At 36.9% G+C, this 22,500-nt stretch overlaps 1 protein-coding gene across 1 annotated transcript in view; it reads left to right on the top strand.

Moving 5' to 3' along the window:
• The window catches only part of MYO15A (myosin XVA), a 1,299,796-nt gene that overhangs the window by 305,151 nt on the left and 972,145 nt on the right, over positions 1-22,500 (top strand). Inside the window, exons 21-22 of the mRNA XM_044070057.1 lie at positions 606-781; positions 18,754-18,838. Of these exons, the coding sequence (XP_043925992.1) occupies positions 606-781; positions 18,754-18,838 (261 nt within the window). The remainder of the gene's footprint in view (positions 1-605; positions 782-18,753; positions 18,839-22,500) is intronic.

Genomic DNA, 22,500 nt, shown 5'->3' with positions numbered 1-22,500 from the left:
AGGTAAATAACACAGTGCCTCAGCAGTGTGCAGTGAGCACTGGGCAAATAACCCAGTGCCTCAGCGGCATGCAATGAGCACTGGGCAAATAGCACAGTGCCTCAGTGACGTGCACTGTGCCATCTTGTGTATATGTAGTAGTTTCACCTGCTGCCACGTCTGTTCCTATGGTCTGTATACACTTAATCACAGGTAGTAAGTGTATCCCTTGCTCCAGCACTGCCTCCAGTGATGGCATATGACCACTGCAGGCTGGAAATGTTTTTGAAAATATTTCTTGATTATAAATGACTAACAGAGACAGAAAATACTGCACATAATCTCATCAGAAATTCTGCATGTTGATATATTTAATTTTTGCAAAACCATCTTGTAGGAACTGGAATGACATTGGAATCTTAGCTGGTCTATCCCTGTCACCGTAACAGAAAAGAGAAATATAAAGGGTGAAATTGTAATTCTTTTAACATACAATTGATACACTTGATCTTGCATATTATTTATCTGTAACATAAGCATCAATTCAATGCAGTTTTGATCTTCACTAAAAAGTTACCTTTTCTCCCAGTGCTCTCACCTCCTCCACATTTTATGTTCTTCTCCAGCTTTTCCTAAAAGAACACTTATACCAGCTGCTAGAAAGTAAACGAGATCGGGTCATGCATCTCGCTGCATTAACCCTTCAGCGATATACACGTGGCTTCTTCATAAAGAAACGTTTTCGTTCACTGCGCAAAAAGGTCGTCAAGATACAGGCTCAGTCACGAGGATTTCTTGCCAGGTAAAAATTTCATGTTCAGCATGTCAGTATGTATTGTCAGCTGCTATAATTTACTCATGTTGTGGTTATGATATTTCCTATATGAAAACACAGGTCACAAGTTCAAGAACAAATAAATGAATAGAGGTAAATGGCAAACAGGTTATATTTAGCTGTTTCACAGAGAATACATTATCTTTAGTACCTCAAAGCATTTCAAGGGTTGTCACCTTTTCAGCTGCTAAAAGTCGGAACATTTTTTCCACAAATGTGAGAATTTGTAGGATAACTAACACATAGTTATTGCAAAGGACTGTGATTTAGTTTATTATAAAAGAAAGCTTTGATGCTGTAAAGTTGTGGCTAATTCTGTTGCTTGATTTCTTTCCTACTGAGTTTTGTTTTGGTGAAAATGTTATTGTTAAAATAAACTTAACAATATATATTTGTTTTACAAAAGTTTCTAGGCATTTACCATTTTCCATGTTTTTTCTTTTTTTTTTTTTTACAACTGCCCAAATAAACACTGTTAATAAGCTGCTTCCTGAAGTCAAAAGGTTTTGTGTCCTTTCACCTCCGTTTGCCTTCTGTGTGATTGTGACCAAGTCACTTAACCAGACAGTGCTTCCAGGTCACCTCTGAAAAAGGACACTTTGTCCAGTGGGCTTACCTGGTTAAATACAAAAAATAAGATAAAATAAAAATAGGGACTGGTGGCTTCTCATTGCAGTGTGCTCTCTGAAGATCTCCATTCCACAAGGGACAGCAAACTTTGTAGCCTGTTGCAAGAATTAATATTCCTGTGGGACAGAACCAGCACCTACCATATGTACGTGGCCTTGAAGAGAAGTGGTTGTTTCAGGTTAAATTTAGCATGTATCGCTATTACCAACGATCATAGCAGCAAGTCTTTCATCATTCCTGTCTTTCTTTTAGACCGACAAACACAAGTCACCCCCAATTATCTGGAGCTTCACTTAGTTTTATGTTACCACTTTTGGATAGGAACTTAAACAAGGTACAAAAACATAATCTGACTATCTTGGACCTTCCATATGCTTTCAGACTGTTATGCCTGTGTGTTTATATATTACTTAGCATAGCCTGTAAATGGTTAACTGTTTAGTCTCAGCTTGAAAAAACTAGTATTGCCCAAATATATTGCTGAACTACACAGACTCTGAAATGAATCCCCTAAAGAAATATTACCCATGTTGCAGCATTGTGAACTTGGAGCAGGTTAAATTTTATTGGAGTGCGAGGTGTTCTCACTGAATCAACCTCTCCAGATCAAAGGTTGTTTCAAAGTTCTCATGGTATAGTGAAACATTCTCAGTGAATAATAGTTTTACCAAGCTATGCTTTGGTAAAGGACTCTGCAGTAGTTTATGGTTACCCTTGGGTAACACCACTACCCATGTAGTATTATAAATATGCCATATCTCTATCTCTGTCTCTTTTTATGGTAGGGTTCCCATCCTAACAGTGAAGCACAGTATGAAAAGTCAGAGTATGTCACGGCCTCAGTGAATGTTACAGCAGTTGTGACAATTCTGAAGTAAAATTTTGTCACCTTCCATGTTTCTCTAATGTATCCTAGACATTTATCTGATTTTCTTTAAAATAAATCTTTCTGTTATTTAAGAATTAAAGTAAAATATGCCCTTTTCTGTGCAAGTGTTTAGAAGCTGCATGAAAATGCATTTCTTATTTTTAGCATCTGGTTGGTAATTTTACTTACTTACTTTTCAACCACAACCCAAGTCAAGTAGGCAATACATAGTTTTTACAAAATAAATAAACTTTAACTATTATTTATTTAACATTTGCTTGCCAGGAAAGTACAACTAGGAATGAAGCCATGCAAAGAATCATTCCCGACACGTCTTTGTAATGTTGGAGGAAACTGGTGCACATGGAGAAAACCCACACAAATGCAGGGAGGACATGAAGACTCTGCACAGAAGGCACCTCAGCCAAGAATCGAACAAGAGAACCTCTTGTTGTAAGGCAACAAAGCAACCACTGCACCACTGCTCTGTCCAATTAATAATTAATTATTAAATCATTATTAAATATTAATAATTCACAATCTGCTTTAAAATGAAGGCAATATGAATAGACATTCAAAATAATCTCTGACACAAAATACAATTGTAAATAATTGTGATCTTGTATAGTAAACACTAAACTGCAATACTCTGACAAATAACATAATTTTCCAAACCAACAGCAGAAAGTATAACAAACAGATAAACAAAAAACAGCTGTTGAAGACAAACCACAAACACTGGTCTGTTGTTTAAGAACATCTTTATTAAGCACTTTTCATCCAGATAGGGCTTGAACATAATCAGATACATTCTAACTCAAAATCCACACTTTAAATTAGTTAATGGCTGTGTCATGTGATCATATTGTGCAAATTTGCTTCCCCTTAAGTTAAAGTGGTGCACATAATAACTCCAAGCTCCTCTTATTAGATATTACTTCTCTTTTCTACCTTACTTTTTCCAAACCTCTCTGCATTTCTCTCTCCACTTTCCTTGTGTCTTTTCTTCCACTATTACTCCCCTCCCTACTCCTTGTACTTTCCTACAAAAAAAAAAAAAGTTTGTGCTTTTTTTTTCTTTTTCTTTTTGCTGTATTGTTGTCACTTGTAAACTATTATCTATGTCTTTTTGTCTATACATGCCCAAAAACTTTGATTTGTTTTAAATTGACTGTTCTTTGTGGAGCTTTTCTCCCCAGGCCTCTACTGAAAATGGACATATATCCAGCTAGACTAGCCCGGTCAACAAATGTTAAATAATAAAATAAAATAATAAAAATGCATTCCAGTATTACATTTCTTCTAAAAAGTTTGACATTATCAAATTTATTCATTCCTACTACATACAATACACTGTATATTTCATCACAAATACTTAACACACATCATCAAGACATCCCTGGTTTTCTAAGCTGTTGTGAACAACCTTTATTTAATATGTCTTTAATGTTCCTACCCTTTCTAAAAACAACCTGAGGGACTTCCATAAATGTATTTACCAAAGATGTATCATTTTAATTACATTCCAGTTTTTACATATAATGCTTCTTATATACATCATGTCTGTACTATATGTTGTAATAAGTCTGTATCTTACAAAGGATGGTTTCTTCTACACCTGCATTTTCTTCCAAGATTGCTAATTCTAAGTTGTTTCTAAACACTAAAATAGGTGTAAATGTGCATTACATCTTTTTAATTTTACTTCTTCTGTTAGTTGGCTAATCATCTGGTCAGGATATCCTCGTTTGAGAAACATGTCCCTGAGCTTGTTGCACTCAGTCATAAAATCAGAATCCAATGTTTGTCATCCAGGCAGCTCTTACTAGCTATCCCTTAACCACTGAATGTTATATGTGAAGGGTAGGAAACTAGTTGTACTATTAAAGTACTGCATAAGCTCCATCCCCCTCATGTTGTCCCCTTTAATAATCATAAAAATATCATCCAATAACCTGGTGCAGAAATATATGGTGTATGGTGTCCTTAATGTGTGGGTTGTTGTTAATAAATTCATATTCCTAGTGGCCATAACTAAACTGGAAAAATTTGCACCAACTGGGGAACCCATCACTACACCATTTTTTTGTAAGTAAAATTCATTGTCAAAGGTAATATAGTTGTTAGTAAGGATAATGTCTAAAAGCTCTTCTACTAATGCAATTTCCTCACTTGCGGCTCCCTTTATTCTCAACATATGGGCTATCTATTCGACTCCTTCAATATGTGAGATCGAAGTGTAAATGTCTCGTACATCTATAGTCATAAAATTATAGTGTTCTTTATATTCTAACTTATTGATGTTACTTAAAAATGTCCATGAGTCCTTACAAATTTGTCCCATGTTGCTAACTTATTTTTTCAAAACGGTGTCTACCATCTTCGCACATGAATAAGTAATAGAATTAGGAACCAAGTACACTGCTGAAACGCCAATAACTAGTCCACAGAAATGCAATATAAATATTTATTAACAACAGATCTACATAATTAATTTATAAACCTTGCTTTTTATAGGAAATTCTCTAGACATGTGACAACACATCTAATAAATATTCATGAGATCAATACAGATGCCATCTGTGTGTTTGAAAATTCAAATAAAACTTTTTATAAATACATTTTCAAATGAAACAGGATACAAATATATACATATAAAATTAGTTGAAAAAACATATTAATAAAAAATGTATATTTTAAAGCATATTAGCTCTGTGCTTAAGCTCAGGTTTGATGCTTATAGCCTCATTCAAACCTGGAAAAAATATTGCATTCAGTTTAAATTGCCATTTAGACTGTTTTCCAATCTCCCCTCTTGGATCCATCTTCACTATCTCTAGGATCGAAAATAAAACTATGTGTAGGGTTAGCTATTATACATTTTATCATCTTTTTCAAAATACAATAACAATGCTCATATATTCTGATTCAATTTTCTCTCGGTTTTTCCTATGTAGAAACAAGCACAACCCTTACATGTAGCCAAATATACTAAACAGGACCCATACACTAACTTTATAGGTATATCATAAGGTGCCAATAGAAACTGTGCCTTAACATTGATATATGAACATTGTTCACAACATCCACATTTGTATGTCCCGAGCCTATTACCACCCGAATGTGTTGTTTTATTATCTAACATAAATTTTAAATTCTTGTCCACTTTATAGGTGAACATTGGTTCTGGGCCTATATATTTGTAAATATCTTGATTGCATTTTAGCATAGACCAATTTTGCTAACAAGGACAAGTAATAGAATTACGTGCGTCAACCAAAGGTCGCATAGGGGGATTTTCCATACATTTATGTATTTTAGGAATCCCGAATAAAATGGGAATCCTAGGGGCTGGCATAGTCATATAGTTCAACATGTCTGTACTAATCCTTGAGTCAATAAATATTACATTTAAATACATTTTTACTCGAGCATAGACTGTATGTAACTCATTTCTTGACACTAACATGTATGTGTCACTCTGAAGGATTTCTTTCATCTTTCTATTATAGTCGTCTATACTCATAATAGCCAGCCCTCCCCCTTTATCCGGTTTCATAGTCCACACTGGCAAGTGTTGTAATTCACATAATAAATCTCTCTCTGGTTTTCTAATGTTAAATTTGTGCACATTATTAAAATTCTTATTCAACCAATTCCTGATGTCCAGCTCACACATGGTTTCAAACATTGCAATAGCAGGATGTGTGTGTGTGTGTGGGGGGGGGGGGGGTAAACATACTATTAATATAAAACTCATTGTGTGTAAATTAATTTCCCCCAAACATAACATTCCAGTTTAGAGTCCTAATAAAGAATTTCAAGTCAAGAAGTACTTTCCCCAAGTCCGCTTTACTGGCCGGTACGAACGTAAACCCCTTTTTCTATTTCAAACAGTGGATAGTTGTAAATTGTAAAGTCTTAAGTACTATTCAAAAGTGTTTTACAGTTATTTACCTGAGGGGGATTAGTACCAACATGCATTACCTCCTCCTCTGGTTTGTTTTCCTTTTGGGTTTCCCCTGTTGTTGATACGTACCTCTGGGGTTGTGATTCCACCCTCTGTTCTGAAAATTCGAATGTTCATTTGAAGAACTTGGTCTAGGGTTGTTATCCCATTCACTTTCCACAGTTTGCCTCATATTGCTGTTGTTAGCAATCCTATCGCTTCTCCTTACAGGTTACAGTTCATTCACATCTCCCCTCTGGTGTTGTTGCTATGTCACTTCCACCTGAGTTTTCTGCAACTCCTCCTCTAGCTGTTGAGTGATAAGTGTTATGGCCAGTAGAATTCCATAGTTGTGAGGGGGGCGGTTTTGGATATGCAGTTCCATTCTGGTAGTCAGTGACATCTCTATTAAGTTTTTTCATTTTATTGTCTTTTAGTTTATTCATGAGTTGGTCTATACTTGTGAATATTCTGTTATAATCATATAAACAGCAATTAAAATCGCTGTCTGTTCTGATTTTTTTCATCCACCTGTTTAATTTGATTTTCAGTTTGATTTACCATAATTTGATAATGCTTTACCATTACCTCTAGTAGTTCCAAATTGTGTCTGTCAAAGAATTTCAACAAGTTGTGGTGAAATAATGAACCTGTCTCAAGTCCCATTGGATATTGCCAGGCTCTTAAGCCCTTAAGGACTATGTTCTGCTTTATACATTTACGGAAATATGAAATTTCTAGTTGCAGTTTTTTTGCATTTGAGTAAATAATAAAACGATTTTGTGTTCTGTAATTAATACTGTTCCTGCAGCCGGATGCCCTTGTTCGATTGTATTAGGTTGTAGTTGAAATGCTCGTGTAGAATCCAACCAATTGTTCAAATTAAGGACCCCAATAAGCCCTGAGGAACTTTTAGCATTAGTTGATCTTGCTGGTTCAATACTCAAGTTGTTTCTCTGCATTCTGGCTTCTGAATTGCCATCACAGTTTGTCAGCAAAGTAGTATTTTGTGTTGAACTCATCAAGGAAGCAGCAACTGTAGAATAAATTGCATAAAGTTGCTGGTTGTTCTCTTGACTGCCATAGCTTGCATTCTCTACCTGTTGACTGTTAGGTAGGGAAACTACATCAAGTCTAGCGGATAGAGCTTCCACACGTTGGGAAAGTATCATTATCATCATAGTTAAATTTCCAATACTATCATTTGAAGTATTTTGAGTTGGTTTGGGGCTAATGTGTCCTTCACTATCCATATCCAGAAACTCCAAACCAATAGCAGGAAGTCTAACAAACAGATAAACAAAAAATAGCTGTTGAAGGCACAAACCCCAAACAATGCTCTGTTAGGGTTGCCACCTTTTCAAATGGCCAAAGTGGGACATTTTTGGCACACACATCAGATTTTACAGGCTGACACATACCCACGGTCAGTACAAAGGATAGAACTTTACTTTTTTGCCTAAATGAAAGCTTATTCTTGTAGCAGTTTTCTTGCAATATTTAGGAATTTTACATACAGAAATGACTATTTTATGCAACTATTACATGAAATATGGGACATAATTATGTCCTACAGTCTCAGGACATTTGCCATTTTTATTATTTTTGGTCAGGACACAACTGCCCAAAAAGGGACTGTCTCTTGCAAAGTGGGACAGGTGGTAACCCTATGCTCTGTTGTTTAAGAACGTCTTTATTAAGCACTTTTCATCCCAATAGTGCTTGAACTTCATCAGATACATTCTAATTCAAATTCTACACTTTAAAATAGTTAATGGCCCTGTCATGTGATCATACTGTGAAAATTCACTTCCCCTTAAGTTAAAGTGGTACACATAATAAAAATGCATTCAAGTACTAAATTTCTTCTAAAAAGTTTGACATTATCAAATTTATTCATTCCTACTATATACAATACACTCTATATTTCATCACAAATACTTAGCACATGTACTACTGGTGCACATGTTACACTTGGACATCCCTGGTTGTCTAAGCTGTTGTGAACAAGGTTTACTTAATATGTCTTTAATGTTCCTACCCCTTCTAAAAGCAACCTGGGGGACTTCCATAAATTTATTTAACAAGCTCAGGGACATGTTTCTCAAACGAGGATATCCTGACCAGATGATTAGCCAACTAACAGAAGAAGTAAAATTAAAAAGATCTAATGGCACATTTACACCTATTTTAGTGTTTAGAAACAACTTAGAATTGGCAATCTTGGAAGAAAATGGAGGTGTAGAAGAAACCACTGGAGCATCCTTTGTAAGATACAGATTTATTACAACATATACTGTAGACATGATGTATGTAAGAAGCATTATATGTAAAAACTAGAATGTAATTAAAAATGACACATCTTTGGTAAATACATTTCAGTCCCCCAGGTTGTTTTTAGAAGGGGTAGGAACATTAAAGACATATTAAAGGTTTTTCACAATAGGTTAAACAACCAGGGATGTCCAAGTGTCACATGTGCAACTATTGCAAATATGTGGAGACAGGCACAACATTTAAAATAAGGGACAAAAAGCACTATCTAGAAAAGAAATTCAATTGTACATCAAAAATGGCGGTGTACCTAGCTACCTGCCAAAGCTGTCCTGCATTTTACATTGGAAAAACCGATAGGAGTGTAAAGGACAGAATATATGAACATGTGTATAGCATTAATCGGCAGAAACAGGAGAACGCCTTAACTAGACACAATATAGAAAATGAAAATACCAGTTTAAATTTAAATGTATCGATCAAGTGGCAGCTGACACGGAGGGGGGGGGGACACTCATTAAATCTAGAAAAGCTTGAATTATTATGGCAACTCCGGTTGGACGCATGCCATTACCCTGGAATAAATGAGATGTGTTCAATTTTAAGTGTTCTTAAACTTAAAAGTCTGGAAAGATAAATTCTATATTTTTACTTTATACTTGTAGTACGTGTTAAGTATTTGTGATGAAATATAGACTGTATTGTATATAGTAGGAATGAAGAAATTTGATAATGTCAAACTTTTTAGAAGAAATTTAGTACTTGAATGCATTCTTATTATGCGTACCACTTTAATTTAAGGGGAAGCGAATTTGCACAGTATGATCACATGACAGCCATTAACTATTTTAAAGTGTGGATTTTGAGTTAGAATGTACCTGCTGAAGTTCAAGCACTATCTGGACTAAAAGCGCTTAATAAAGACGTTCTTAAACAACAGCATTGTTTGGGGCTTGTGCCTTCAACAGCTATTTTTTGTTTATAAATAACATAAATTTACATAGACTAAAAATCTATCATATTCATGCAGACTTAAATACAATGCCTGTAAGTGCAAACATATAAAACACCCAGTACATATCATATCAAAACAGCATATATTTAAGTATAAAAGATGGGTTTGTGTATGTCATTGCTTATCAGATGGATGAATGTATATCACTCTAATAAAAATAAGAAGAAATTGGACCTGATTCTTTTGAGCTAGGATATAATATCTGAATTGCTTAGACATAAAACCTTGTTACATTTAATACTGCTTGCTGCCAAAAAAAAGTAATTAGTAGAAAATGTAAATAAAGGAGATAAAAGAATTGGAAGTGGGATCTTTAGAAAAGGGAAGGAGCAAATTGCATAGAAATAAATGAAATTTGTGATATGATACTTCAGAATAATGCTCAGGAAAATGAGGTGTGAAATTTAACTCTTACTTCTGTTCTAAAGCATTTGTGACTACACCCGAGCTCAAACCCAGCTGGTTTTTACACTGGAATTTTTTTTGCACTCTGGTGAGGGCAGGGAGCAAAATCAACCCATCCAAGGTGAGAATTACTGGTCCATAGCTTTTGTGTTTTTATCTGATTGACCTGAGGGTTTAACTTTAATTTTGTATGTTTTTCATTTATATAAATGTTAGATTGCCTTTGTCATATGTGTAAATTTAATAAAGATGAAAGGAAAAAAGTCTTCCATCCTGCTGGTATAAAAGCCTCATGTTTAAGCGATGCACAAACACGGCTCCCAGTACTTGCATATAAGCAAATCTCTTTGATTTAAATCCTCTACAAGAAACTCTCTCCATAGTCTCCCACTGTTAGTGCTTACACTTTATGGAGCCCCTCCATTAGTATAGACCCTACTTAGTGCACTCATTTATACCATACCCCACCATTTTCTCAAATATCAAAGACAGTTTTCTTCACCACCCCACCATTTTCTCTTCCACTGTGAAAACAGGATTTAACCTAGCATTATGGTCCGCTTCTGTCCATTTCGCCTACCAACCTGATTGACATGGGTATCCTTAGGTAGTGTAGCAACTGCCTAATGTACACTGACAACCCTCTACTCCTAAATCACCCACTGCACTAAGAATCTGGAATCATTGCTCTCACTCACACAGAATAGTAACACTGACCAGGTTGTCAGCCTACATACTACACCTCCTATGCAAACCATGCACTCAGCACATAAACTCTCATATGTACCAGAGACCTATCAAACACAAACATGCTAACCTAACAAATAAATTAAGAGTTATGCAGCTAAACACTAGGAGTGTAAATCAGAAACTGCACTTTCTGGAAACACTCCTCTCCCTGGAGAGAGTTGACGTCTGTGCAGTCACAGAAACTTGTTTCAGGACTGCAGAGAGTACCCCAGCCTTGCAAGGCTTCAATGTCTTACATACTTTCAGACCACAAAATTATAGTGTGAGAACCAAAGGAGGAAGAGTATCTATCTTTATCAAAGATAAATACACCTCTGCACTGGTTAGACAGGAAAACTCCATGGAATTATTCCAAGTTCAACTAACCTTGGGTAAGACCCCCCCCCCCATCAAGTCATTGTTAGCTATAGGCCTTCTTCAATGAACCAAGCTACCTACACTGCTTATTTGAATCTACTTGAGTCAATCAAATTACAAGCAAACACTCTAGTCATGGGCAATTTTAACTATCCCTCCATTGACTGGGAAACTTACACGAGTACCAACATGCTGGCACAAAGGTTCCTGGACTTTGTTAACACTAATGTCCTGGAACAAATAGTATGCAACCCCACAAGTGGTTCAAATATTCTCAACCTGGTCTTCACCAACATTGATGACCTTTGCACCACCACAAGTATAGGACCTCAATGGTTAAATCTGATCTCAAATTAGTCACATTTGAAGTAGCTATAACACCTGAACCCCTCTTAGGTGAAATCAAGCTAGAAAATTTCACCAAAGCTAATTATACCCTCCTAAGGGATGGCATAAATAACTTCCAAGCTCCTGTTCCCACAGATGGCATTGACAACTATACTAAGGAATGCACAAATGCCCTGTATAAACACTTGTATTGACACAGCTGTACCTAATAGGATTAAAATAAGAAAAAACAAGCTTCTCTGGTGTATGTCTAGCATTAATTAGTTATACATCAAAAGGAAGAAGCTGCTGTCTAAGATTAAAAAACAGAGGTCCCAGCAACTGGAAGAACACCCTCTTATGCTTGAACAAACAAATGAGACAACTTGTAAACTCGTCTAAGGGCAACTTCTAAAAAAATTTAGCACCAATAGCTAAGGATAACCATAAGGCATTCTTCAACTATATCCGTAACCTAAAAGGTAGGACCCATACATGTGCTGAACTAGCTGTGGATGGCATCACGCACATTGATCCTATGAAACTAGCTAAGCTATGAGCTGACAGGTTTGGTGAAAATTTCACCCCCCTGTCCCCTCCTTATATTCCACAAAGCATTCCCTCTACATCTCCCTCACCTTGCATCTCCAAAGAACAAGTCATTAATGCTCTCTCTAAGACCTAAACATAGGCTCTATGAGATCGAATGGCATCCCAAGTTGCATTTTAAATGGTCTAAAACATTAGTTAGCAACTTTATTAGGTACTCTGTTTAACCACAGTCTGAGTACTGGTTTTGTCACTGCTGAATGGAAAACAGCAACCGTCATCCCTCTTCATAAAGGAGGTTCAACATCAGACCCTGGGAAGTACAGACCAATAAGCTTAACCAACCTTTTCTATAAGGCCATGGAATGAATCATCATGAACCTTATAAATAAGGATATAGGTGATCTCCAAACCCTTGATCTGACACAGTTTGGTTTTGTCAAAGGCAACCCTTATGCTGTCAGGTGAGTTGCTAACTGGCTAACCAACAGATCACACTCAGTCAAAATTGGGGACCTTACCTCAGCCAGCAGACATGTCAGAAGTGGAGGTCCACAGGGTTCACTGCTGGGCCCCCTATTGTTTGGAATATACTTCTCAGACCTTCAGGCCACAACAGAGGGGCTATGGCTGACTAAGTTTGCTGATGAGTGTAAATTAGGTGCAATCCCTGAATCCACAAACAATGTCAATATACTTCAAGAGGGACTTATACAAATCAATGATTGGTTCCAAAGCCATGGACTCAGACTCAGTGCTAAAAAATGCATTTTCATCCACTTCAGTAAAAACAATATCCCTGCAGACTATCATATAAATAATAATACCCTAAGTAACAACTCAGTAGTGAGAGACTTGGGAATGGAAGTTGACTGTAGCCTAAACTTTGACCACCATGTGACTACTGTGGTAAGGAAGGCAATCTACGTTGCACACCCCATTAACAAAGGCAGTGCCTCAAAAGTGAAAGAGGTCATAACTCACCTGTACTCAACCCTCATCAGGCCAATAATTGAGTGCAAAGCTCTCTTTGGTATGTACCTTACCAGGCACCCGCAGCAACTTGAGAGACCTCAGAGATTTCAGGGTCTCCAGCACATGTCATACATTGACAGACTGAAGACACTGTCATTGTACTCAGTAGCATACAGACTACTTAGAGGACACTTGTGCCTGACCTACAAAGCAATCTCAGATCCAAACCTAATGGAAATGCTGCCCATCTGCAAGTCAAATGGGACAAGAGTCACATGCTCCAGGGACCTTAACCTGGCCTGCGACATAAATAGGACCTGCTGTAGAGACAGATATGAGGTTGCCATCCTCTGGACCAGGCTACCAATTCACATTAAACAGTTTACGGGTAGCCTGGATGACTGAATGGGAAACCGTAAATTCTTGCCAGGGATTTCACCTATGATCCTCCCAGATATTGGCAGTTGTTGCTAACTAAGATCTCGAGTTTAGGCAAGATCCTTTATATTGGGTTTCTCTAGTATTAAATCAGGAACACAATGCTAGGCGTATAAAGACCTAGCCTGGTTACCACCTATGAACTTATGAACCCAATGGAAGGTAGAACTTGATTAGTTTATGCATGTTAGAAAAGGAAAACATAAACATATGTATAATGCATACTAATGAAAACTCATTACAATGTTTTGCTTTCTTGTCTATAACTGTATAGGCACCCATGTCATTGCTAAAAATATGTGGCATTAATAAAAGCATTTAAAAAAAGAAGAAATTGTTCCTAATTATAATGTTTATGTGTACTGAATACACATGGATGCATAAAATAAGGCTGCACAACACAACCTAACAAACATAATGTTAAGGAGTTAAATAACAAGATCTGCTGTAAAGGTTTATGTAAACAGATCGAACAAGAATGTGTAAAATGAGGCTATTCAGCACAGACTAGAAGATATACTGTTAAGAAGTAATTAGATAACAAGGCCTCTGTCATAATGTTGTACACAACACCAATAAAGTAAAAACACATTTGTTACCACCAGATTATGGTCTTATTTATTTCTGTTTGATAACTGGATAGGTGGACTTACCCAAAAATCATTTTCAGCCATGACATAGGCACTGATGCGCAACATGAAATAGCAATATAATAGAGCAGTGCAATTATACATAGCATGTTGAACACATACAGATAGAGAGTACAATGGTTAAGGTGCTTACATCACAGACACAAGGTACTGGGTTTGATTCACACATTTTGGCCACTCTCTGGTTTGTGGCTAGGTGTGTAATAGTCTGCAGACCGATTGCCTAATATTTATTTAAACATACAAGTAGTAGAGTTTGCAGGGGGGTGCAGAAAGATATGGATGGGAGGCTGGCATAATGGTTAAGGTGTTGACCTAACAGACACAAGGTGTATGGTTTGATTCTCACATGGGGGATGGGGTAATTGGCTAGGCTTAAAATGGTTGCTTTACCTACTTTTACACTGACAAATGTACACTGAAAGACCAGTCAGAAGGGTATGCGTGGGATTTGGTACAGATGCCCAATTCAGTACTGAGAATCAAGACTGCAGCCAATCACTTTTCGATTCTCTCTGCTCCCCAGATGTACACACATTCATACAAAAGCGGAAAAGTGTTGCTACACACTTTAGTACTCATGCCTTATGTGCATTTTCTCCTCTCAAACATTCCTATTACTTGAGCCTAACACTGATGTATAGCTATATGGTAATGTGGCCTGTAGAAAAGTTTGGGTGAAATTTGCTCTTACTATATAAGCTCTCTTTTTCTACACTAGTTCTCTTTGACACCATATTAGAGGGTAAATGGAACTATAGTTTCTTGACCTACTGTACCCAGACCCCAGAGGCACCATTCTGTGAATGTACTATCTGATATCATCCAACAACTGAAATAATACACTGGTTACTCCAGTAAATCCGTAGTTGGAGTGGTGTAAAATAAAAATTCCTCATCCATGCAGTGAGGACATAATATTGCCATACAAACTTACAAGTCAAGGCAGTATGCATGATTAATTCCCAGTGCCTATTCCCCAGTTTAAGATGCCATTAGATACCAGTACACCTTTATCTTGCTCTTGAAATAAAATAATAATTATTATTGGTACTTACGTATTAGAGCAACCAAGTTTCAGCAGTTGCATATCTCGTAACGGTTGTGCGAAATGATGTGTGGTAACAAAAACAGGGGTGTGTAAAGTCCTAACTACTGTTCTTTCGGATTGTTTTGCACATGGGGAGAGCAATAACATCAAAATTCCTCCTGTCTGGCAGTGTCCTTTCCTGACACTTAAACACGAGTGCTGCTTGGCAGCCCTCAGGCTATCCTTCTCTTCGGGAAACCATTCCAAAAAAATCATTGTAAGCTGTATGTTTTTTTCCCTGCTCTTTTTTTTGGGGAGGGTGTGTGGGGGTCTGAAGTGGGAGCTTTGTAGGTATGTCTAACCATCTTACAAAGAATGAGTTGCTCAGCCAAACTGCTACATATTTGACATGGAGCTTCGGTTGTACCTCCTGATCGCATTACCGTTAGGGGGTCTACCAGCATCTCTGTTTTGCTGTAACAGATATATTTCTATACTGTTATAAACAACGATTAAGTTACAGCAGGGGTGCCAGCACATAAAAGTTTGCTGTGATAAAAATACTTACCTAACAAGTGCAACAATAATTATACTGAAAGACAGCTTGATTATGAACATGAGTTTCAGTCGCAGAAGTACTGATCATACGGAGCCACCAGCATGCTGAATAAGATATCATTTTTAAACATGGCAATGTTATCCATTTCTGTTATTTTCTGTTGCAAACATAACATCATAAATAAAGGTAGATGTTATTTCCCAAACAAAACGTTTGCTTGAAGGGCCAGAAGTAAGTGACTCCATCAGAATCTGGTTGCGATAATACGTAAGTACCTTATTATTAATTACATTTCCAATTGCATTTTGACTACCTCCTCTTTGCCTAGCAGTGAGAAATTCCCACCACCAGTAAGACACAATGAAAGGACACTGTGAAGTTGTTTCACATTAGGGACACTGCTAAGTATTAGTTTTCTAAGTGTTCTATAGAGCTCCATACCTTTAATTATTTTTTAACATTTTATGCATTTGTTTTACCCACTGATTTAAATCTTCTAGCTCCATCCCAAGTCACTGACACAGTTGTTATTATCCAATCTACTAGTGACTTTCCCCAAAACATTTAAAAATAGCTCCTTGATTTAAAAAATATATATATATTTACCTGTACTTAATATGATGTTCCACAGTCATGTTTCCAAGTGGCCTTCCCTCTGCTCCACTCTGATAATTGGTTAAAATGGCTTTTCTAGTGTATATCTAGGGAACCTTTAACTAATGCATAAGCTGCTGATGTATTTAAAACTTGTTAAGCACAGATATGAATTGGTACACCACCATCGTTCAGTTCTGTGCAAATGATAATTCCTCAGCTATGCTGCAAAATTATAATGAAGACAATATTTGAACATTTTATCATTATAGCTCATAAAGATGGGTCACACATTCTGAATGTTCAAAATAAGAGACAAACTATGTAAAAACTTTGAAGTTATGAGGCTGCAAAAGCACTAGTGAAAACAGCCTTCATTATTTTGATTTGAAATTTAAAGCACATTCATCTTACTAGACAGACTTATATGAATCTGACAACTGTCACTTTTCAGGCCCAGGTCAAGAATCATTATAAAATATATCCATCCTTTCTGTCTTTCAGTAAATCCTTACATGAGGGTATTGTACCTGGCAAAAATGCAGGTGACTGGTCCAAAATCTCTGTCAGTACATAGGTTCCCCTCTCCACTGGCAAAAATTGGCTATGTGAGCTGTCAGCTGTTGCCCATGGAAATTTAGCTATATAATCAGACTGCAAAAAAGTGAACACATTGACTTTTTTAAGCCTGACATACAGAAGGCAGTTCAGCCAGAAACCAGAATGATGCTCTTATCCTAATTGTTTTTCTGAAATTAAATGTATTTTGCTCAGGAAATGTAGTTTTCTTTTTTATGAGTCTGAGTGTGTAGAAAACATTTACAGCTGGCTTCCATGATAGGAAGGCAACAATTATCATAAAGAGAAATTAATAATTTTAAAAGTTCTATGTATCAAGATTCTACCACCTTGTGTTCTTGCTTTGTTGAATATCATAGTAGAGGAAAAAGTTAATTTTATGCTTTTCCAAGTATAAAGCTCTCATAGTCCCTGGTAAGTGTTACTGCGGGAAAAGATTTTTGAAAAGGTCACCAAAGCAACGGATGAAGACAAAACAGTACACACAGCTGCATCAACCTGACCAAAGCTTTTGCCACAATTCCCCACTCAGGCACAGTAGAAAAGATAAATAAACTGAGAATAAACCCCTTAAGTCACCCACTAGATTGCCCACTGTCTCAGGAAACCAAACTGGAGAAGTTATTTCCACAAAGAGGCCAGTCACCAGAGGAGTCCCCCCATGGTTCTCTCTAGGAAAGTGTTCTGGCTAAGTTTGCAGATGACTGCAAGGTAGGAGTAGTCACTGAATCCCCAAGTGACTTAGCCATCCTGCAGGAAGGTTTCTCCCAAATAAATAACTGGTGCCAAAATCATGGACAAAAACTAAATGCCAAAAATGTGTTATTGTATCCTATGGGGCATCATCTACCTCACAGAACTACCACATTGACAATATGCCCATAAGATTTGACCCAGTTGTTTGGGACTTGGGAATTTATATGGACAATGACCTAACTTTTGACCAACATGCATCCATTGTTGTAAGAAATGACCACTATATATTGCACAACTTATAAACAGAGGGATTGTGTTTAGATCTAGGGATAGCATTGTCTCCCTTTACTCAACCCACATTAGACCAGTCATTGAATATAATACTATAATACCCCCTTTGGCATTATCAGTCCAGACACATGCAACAATTGAAATGCCCACAGGGATATATTATTAAAAGGATGCAAGGCCTAAGCAACATGTTCTACGTGGATCGACTCAAAGCCCTGTTACTATACTTGGTATTCTACAGACTACTAAGGGCTTACTTTCAAAAGATCTGGGCAGAGCAGCAGTATCTTTTTTCTAGAGGCAATCCATGGATCTCATTCTCTGTTATGCCCTAAACATTCTGTAATAAGTTATTTATTTTTGTTTAAATTAAATTTTTGTAGAGTTGCTTTTTATAAAGTTAAAATTAGCCTCAGGGACTCTGCCTCATACACTCTACCTGTATGCTGTATCAAGTGTCTTGAAATTTGGATTAAATAACAGCAACAAAAAAAAAAAAAAAAGAGTTGCAAATTCCCCAAGACTGAAAAGGTTTATGACCCAGTGAGAGGGAAAGAAGTCAGCAGTAAATGACAGTACACAGTAAAATTAATGTGAAGCCACACAGACTCAATAGGTTTATAACCCCAATGGAGGGAAGGCGGAAAAAGGTACATCCACCTTGCTATATAGGTTTCTTCAGGGACAAAAAAAATTAAATAGGATGCCAGCATGATGTAAAAGCCAATATATTTAATCCCAAACAAACTGGTTGTTCACCAAGAAAGCCAGCTAAGATATAAATGCAACAGAAGAAGAGAAAGAGCTACATTATGCTTTATTTATATGTAATAGTGTAGTGATAAATTAGTAAAGAACAAAATAAATATTTTTTACAAAAAAGTTAAAAAAGTAATTATTTATCTTAGCACTATGAAAAATTGGAACTTGTAACCACAACTGTACTTGATGGTGAATTATGTGACTGTTCAACTGTTTAATGTGTTTTTTTTTTCATACAAAGGCAACGGTACAAGAAGATGAGGAAATGCCTGGTCACATTCAGGTCGCTAGTCCACATTTACATAAATCGCCGACGGTACATTAAGGTAAGTGTGTAAATGTTCTCATAAAAATGAAACTGTAACAAATGGTCTGAGAATCTCTGAAAAAATAGTGTTATCACAAAGGTTAACACTAATGACACACACAAAAAAAGTAATGGCATGTGTATTGTGAATCAATGCCAGGAACTGATATTTATATGCAAAATGAGGAAACAAGAGGCAGAAATTACAGCTGGAATGTTGTTCAGATAAAGTAAGAAGAACCTGGGCACGGCATAGTCCAAGTTCCTGATTAGCAACAGCCCATCCGCACGATCTTAATCATCTGCTGCTTCATCAGTAATTCCATTCATTTTATGGTGGCATCCCAAGCATATGAAAAACAGTTTCTTATTTTGGAAACAGAAAAGGTTCAGTGAGAGGGGATATAGCTTATAAATGGAAGCCTTCAAAAATAAGTGAGAAGACTGAGCATCACATAATAAAGAGTACGATTATTCTAGAGATGGATTGAAGGTTTAAGATGGTTAGCAAGATTCTGAAATCTTTACAAAGATAGACAAAGAAATGAATCAGCTAGGTAGTTGTAATTAACACCTTCACATTCCAGTTACTCATGTTTCATTTGTGCACAGCCAAATGCTCCTCTATGTACTCTGTTGCACTCAACATACCTGCCTTGCACACCATTAAATTATACTTCACCTAAACTTTCTCTTACTTGGTATGACCAAGGCCGTAGCAACAAAGAATGTGTCCCCCTCCGAACATATGTCCGGGGCCCTTTACACTATCCCTCTGAAATTAACATTTTATTGGCCACAATGTCCACACACATCAACAAATGCCTTAAGACCAAGCTAAAATTAATCCTAAACTACTAGAGCTTAGTGCTTACTCAAGACCAAGCTAAAAATAATCCTAAACTACTAGAGCTTAGTGCTTACTATAGTGTAACTATAATAATAAATCCAGTTCTTCAATTGTGTAAATATGCATGTCAAAAGACTGCTTTCACCCAATGAACTCATGTATGATGTAGTCATCATTAATGGAATACATGAAATGTAATTCTAAAAGTTGCACTGCAGTGCAGTTGGTCCATGACTGTTCACTTAGCATAATGCACACAAAACTGCATACAAATTATTAACAAAACATGTCTGGAACAGAACAAGTTGACAAATGTCTTCTTAGCATGCTAACATATATACAGGGTTCATATTATGTATACATAGGCCTACAGTGTACATGTATTCCATACACCATTAGCGTATTTACCCAAAGCGCTTCTTTCGAGCCTTGTTTTCCACAAATTGGTTAATCAGTGCGTCATAGTCCAGAGATCTGGCAATTTTGTTTTCGATTGAGATAACTGCAAGCACAGAAAGCCTGTCATCTGTCATGGTTGAGTACAAGATATTCTTGATTAGTTTCATTCTGCTGAAGCTCCTTTCAGCACCGGCGACAGTAACTGGGGTGGCCAGAAGAATTCTGATGCAAATGCAAAGATTCTGATATACCTCCTGAAGGCTGTTCTTGTATATGTACATTAAAAAAGTGTTAGCTGTGACAAGTCGCGTCTCTTTCTTGATGACATAAAATAAAACAATTCAATTCCATTATGAGTTTGTCAGCATCAATGTCTTCCATTTTTCTTTCAAAATTTTTTGCAGTGATTCTCCAGTTCATTTTCTGTGTGATACTCCTTCAGGCTGTTAGCATTGTACAGAAATACAAACAACTTATACCACTCCACAAGTTGGTCAAATCGCGACAAAACAGAAGATATGTCCTGATCAGTGAGAACAAGAAAGAAATGCGATTTGAATTTTTCTTCGGCAGAAAGATGACTCGAATCATCAGCACATTCGTAATCAAACATTCTCTTCTTATGTGGTACACTGGTTTCTGGAAACACCTGCACAATACCCATATGCTCTTCTCTTTCACTTGCATTCGTGACTACAGAGTTATATCCTGTATTTCAATAGTCTTACAAAAACTTCATTGTAGCACAGACATCTGCCTGCAGGATATCAATTGAAACATCTGGTGACTGAATTAATTTGCTGGTTTTATTGATGTGAAACAGTATATCGCACCACGTCAGAATAAAAGGCCACATAGTAACATGGTCTAAAAGCGCACCGGCTTCTGTTACTGTATTGCCATCTTTCTTTTCGAGCACATGTTCTCACAAAGATGAGAAAGCATTGCACAATTCTTCAAGGTGATAATGCAATGGCTTCACAGCATCAATTCTCGCCTCTCAATGAGTGTCCAATAACCCTTTAACAGATATTGGCATATGTTCTTGAAGTATATCCAAATGTGAAGGTGACGAAAAGACAACATATATTCTGTTGGTCAGACCAAAAAAGTCAACGGCATATTTCGATGACTTTGCCACGTCTGAGATTACAAGATTCCAAGTGTGAGCTCCACATGGTACATACAATGCATGGTCATTTATTTCTAGCATGCGGGCTTGAACTCCTTTATTCTTTCCTCTCATATTGGAGCCATTATCATAAGCTTGGCCTCTCATGTCAGCAAGTCGATTCCTAAGTTGTCTGCCTTTTCAAGAAAACGCTTCCAATAAGCCCTTGCCAGTTGTATCATGAACATTAAGAAAACCAACAAACACTTCATGAATATTGACACCATCACCGCTGCACTCAACAAAGCGTAACACCACTGACATCTGTTCTCCATGTGACACTTCGGGAGTGTAGTCCAAAATAACTGAGTAATATTTTACGTTTTTAAGCTGCGCTATGTTGGCCTCTTGAATGTTACTGGCAACAAGTTGAATCAGCTCATTTTGGATCTGTGGACTGAGGTACTGAACATGTGTCTCTGCCTTCTTAATCCTCTGTAAAAGTTCACTAAGGACAGTATCATACTTTGCAACAATTCAAACAGTCACAAAAAGTTGCCATTCAAACGATCACCAGGCTTTTTATTACTTCCTCAAAATGACAAGTTTCTTTTGGATAAGAAAATAATTACATCAATCATGCATTTGACAACATCTCTCCAAAAATCTCTTTCTTTCATAAAAGACTGCAATTCGACTTGGTCAGTAGATGTACGGATTATTATGCCTGACAGAAGGTCAAACCATTTCACCATATAGTGTTGATGACCTTTGCCTGTTTCATGCTGCTGAAGTCTTTTTGACAGTGTTTTCCAAGCAGATGTTCCACTATGTAGCGGTATGCTGCTAGTGCCAAATAATTTACAACAAAAACAAAAAATGGCATCTTTCTGGACTGAGTACATTAACCATGAATGTCTTATTGTCTCACCGTTCGCCATGGTTCGATAGAAATGAGTACTTAATTGGAATGTTAATTCAGTAACAAACCTCCGTCTTTCCTCATTTAATGGAAATCCATAACTTTTATTCTGCTGTGGTGGGCCATGTTCAACAATGTCACATACTTGTCTGTATGATATTATAGATGGCCAATCTCAGGGATCATCAGTCAGTGGTTTAAATTCAGATACTTCTTTCTCGGCAGCAGCTGGAATATCTGTCAAAGTTTGTTTGGTAGTAGAACAACTAGCTTCACCTTTGACCTCACTTGAGCACTTTTGGATACTTCTGCTTCTGGATACGACTCGTCGCTGCTAGCACTGTCCGTATCATGTGCCTGTACCTGTACGTTGGACTGCAGCGTAAAATATGCTGCCAA

Source organism: Protopterus annectens, chromosome 1.part0 (genome assembly GCF_019279795.1).
Source record: "Protopterus annectens isolate FY-2018-M chromosome 1.part0, PAN1.0, whole genome shotgun sequence".
NCBI classification, from domain to species: domain Eukaryota; kingdom Metazoa; phylum Chordata; order Ceratodontiformes; family Protopteridae; genus Protopterus; species Protopterus annectens.
The sequence above is the reverse complement of the archived record's forward strand: the minus strand, read 5'-3'. Positions and strand labels throughout refer to the sequence as shown.